This window comes from Triticum aestivum, chromosome 7B (assembly GCF_018294505.1).
Source record: "Triticum aestivum cultivar Chinese Spring chromosome 7B, IWGSC CS RefSeq v2.1, whole genome shotgun sequence".
In the NCBI taxonomy this organism is placed as follows: domain Eukaryota; kingdom Viridiplantae; phylum Streptophyta; class Magnoliopsida; order Poales; family Poaceae; genus Triticum; species Triticum aestivum.
The window spans coordinates 734,600,033-734,603,254 of NC_057813.1; the positions used below are offsets into that span (position 1 = coordinate 734,600,033).

Genomic DNA, 3,222 nt, shown 5'->3' on the forward strand with positions numbered 1-3,222 from the left:
AGTGTTATTTTTGACCTCAAATTGCATATAAATCAAATACTAGCAAATATAATTATTCCTCCCAAATTAATCACTATACAAAGCATTGCAAGAGCTAATCTAGCAATGAGAGTTGAAAGGACAAAGTTGCTAACCTTTGTGATCATTTGAATGGATGGGGGCCTTCACATCTTGACAAATTTTGGGCAAAATTTGTGAGGAGCTCGAGGAGAGAGGGGGAAGAACAGAGGAAGTGAGGGGAAAGGGGAAGAACAGAGTGGCTCGGGGGGACGAAGGGTTTATGTACGTCGACCTTTAGTACCGGTTCGTGCCACGAACCGGTACTAAAGGTGCTGGACGGGCCCCAGACTGACAACACCCTGCCACCACCCTCTTTAGTACCGGTTTGTGGCACGAACCGGTACTATAGGTTCGTCACGGTAACAAAAAAGATGGGCGCTGGTTCAAGCAAACTAAAAACACTCACAGTAACAAAAAATGGTGCTGGTTCCAGCAAAAAAAGAAACGATTGTAGCAAAAATGTAAAATTAGGCGCTGGTAGTAGCAATCCAAAACGCCAGTAGTAGCAAACCAAAACACCAGTAGTAGCAAAATTGAAGGCTGATTCCAGCATTTGGTCCCCGCCGTTGTAGCACTTGGTTGGCCGTGGTCACCGCCTGTCGCCTGCCCATTGTAGCTCCTCTGTCCGCCGGTTGCAGCTCCCGTGTGGCCGGTTGCAACTCTCCCGACGTGATTCTCCTCCGTCCGCAGCTGTCCCTATGGTCCACCTCCAGTATCTGTGGGGATAGTGGGTCGTCGTTGGAGCGGGGATGGAAAGGGCCGACGAGCTAAGTGACATAAAAGAGAAATCTCGTCAAAGAGGGATGAAAAAGAGGAGCAGATGGGGGCCCCGCCGGTGACGGGCTCACTGGGGAAGCCATGGCGCTCGCTAGAGCCTGGATACAGAGAGAGAGGGGCGAGCAGAGATGGAGATGTGTGAGAATTTAAAAACGGATTGTCGAGTAGAGGATAAGATGCGCGTGGTGGAGGAGAGGATAAGAAAGGGACGTGTGCATGTGGACCCTCATGTCCGCATGGCGCGTGCGTGGCCGAGCGATCGGCGGAGCGTTCGGCCGGCCTGCCGCACACAAACGTTTCCATTTTAGAAACCGCTGGAATCGGAAGACACCCTTTTTTCAGCGAACCAAACGTGTCGGAATATATTTTTTTAGGCAAAAAGATTGAAGATTTTTAATGTTGTAAATGTTGTGGGCGGCATTTTCTTTTGAGATAGGCCGACGCCTGAAGATGTGATAGTTAGCCCATTTTCTGGCGGACCCACGGGCCATTCGATCGCTAAGGCAGGAGGCGGAAGCGGCAGCACTCAAAAAAAAAAGGCAGGAGGCGGCAGCGCCAACGACCACGCAGCCCTAGTTTTCACTCCTCGCTCGACGGCGGCGCCGCCGCCGCCTCCCTCCGGCCGTCGCCATGTCTATCGTGGCGGGCAGCTCTCGCCCGCGGGAGGAAGGCCTCGCTTCGATTCGTGCCCGGTAAGCGGAGCAGCAACCACCATCAAACCCTACTCCTTGGCTGATCTCTCCTCCATTTGCGTTTCCGCAGATCTTGCTATGATTTCCCCAGCCGGACGCCGGCCGAGAAGCTCACCGACGACCTCCTCGTGGAGATCCTCTCGCGCGTCCCCGCCAAGGAGGTGTGCCGCTGCAAGTGCGTCTGTAAGCACTGGCTCGGCCTCATCCACCACCGGGACCACCGCAAAAGGCTCCCCCAAACCCTGGCCGGCTTCTTCTTCGGCAGCAGCACCACCGGGCAGCGGCTTCTTGAACCGCCCTTCCACTTCACCAGCCTCTCAGGGGACCGCCGCCCTCCGTTTGATACCTCCTTCACCTTCCTGCCCAACCACCGCCCGCCGCGCGTCCATCTACTTGACTCCTGCAATGGCCTCCTCCTCTGCCGCCGCTACGACGTTTCCGATGGGGTTGTCGCGTTCCACTATGTCGTGTGCAATCCCGCCACGGAGAAGTGGGTCGTGTTGCCCAACTCTGTCAAGGCCACTGGCGAGGCAGCCACCACATGTTTGGGCTTTGACCCCGCCTTGTCCCCAAATTTCCATGTGTTTGAGTTGGTACATGAGCACAAGTACGGCAGGAAAGCCGATCTTTCCGGAGTGGTAGTGTATTCGTCCGAAACCGGTGAATGGGTTTTCAAGGAGAAGAGATGGAACGGAGCTACGTGGCCTACTAGTCGGCACTCCTCGGGAAGTGTCTTTCTTAATAGCCTTCTGTTTTTTCGTGCCTTTGACCTCGAGTTACACGAGTGTGTAGCTGCGGTGGACACGAAGGGAGAAACGTGGATGAAATTCAGGATCCCTGGTAGTCAGGTTGATGATTTTGGTCTGGCTGATAGTTTTATTCAGCGGTCGCAGGGCCGCTTGCACTATGTAGGTTTTCAGAGGGATAAAGAGGGTGTTGCCATCCGATTTGTAGTTTATGTTCTGGAGAACTATCAAGGCGAACCTTGGATATTGAAGCATAGCATTGAAACTTCAAACATATTTGGATGGAGAGATTTATACCTTGATGGGCGTTTTGATTTTATTGCAATTCATCCGGAATGTGACTTGGTTTTCATCATTGCGGGGGGTATGACATTCATGTGCTATAATATGGATAATCGGCAAGTCAACGTGATATCCTATCTTGCAGGTGCCAAGCAGCTATTTCTGCCTTATGTGCCATTGTTCACAGAGTCACAATCACTGCACATTTGACATTAATATGAGATTGTTGGTGCCTTTATAAGAAAAGTGGATCTCTGATCGGAGTCGATTCTTCATGCTATGGAGTAGCCGGCTCTCATTTTCTCTGGCTGATGAATGCATGTTTTTTCGGTTTGTAGCAATGGTGGTTCAGTATGGAGGGAACTTGACTGATTTCTCTGTGATCAGTTATCCAAATTTGTACTCAACTTTCTGTCATATGTACTGGTTTCTGGTTTGCTCAACTTCTACCTTCATGCATTTCTTAACTTCTTGTAGTGTTTGCGTTAAGGTACTATGGTCAATATGTAAAAGACATGGACAATGATTATCATGCAGCAAAACTTTTCTCGAAATCATCCTGAGGCTTAAACTTTTATCTTCTATTAGCAGCCATAGGAATTATAAGCATCTTATTCGCAGTGATTTACTATACGACCACTTGTGTGTGAAATTCTGCTGATGAT

The 3,222-nt window shown here is 50.5% G+C and overlaps 1 protein-coding gene across 1 annotated transcript; it reads left to right on the forward strand.

The window, feature by feature from the left end:
• The first annotated feature begins 1,467 nt into the window (after positions 1-1,467).
• Positions 1,468-2,964, forward strand: LOC123158668 (F-box protein At5g07610-like). The gene is made up of 2 exons (XM_044576572.1): positions 1,468-1,529; positions 1,600-2,964. The coding sequence occupies exons 1-2, from the start codon at positions 1,468-1,470 to the stop codon at positions 2,765-2,767; spliced, it is 1,230 nt and encodes a 409-aa protein (XP_044432507.1). The 3' UTR covers positions 2,768-2,964.
• Positions 2,965-3,222: the final 258 nt, after the last annotated feature.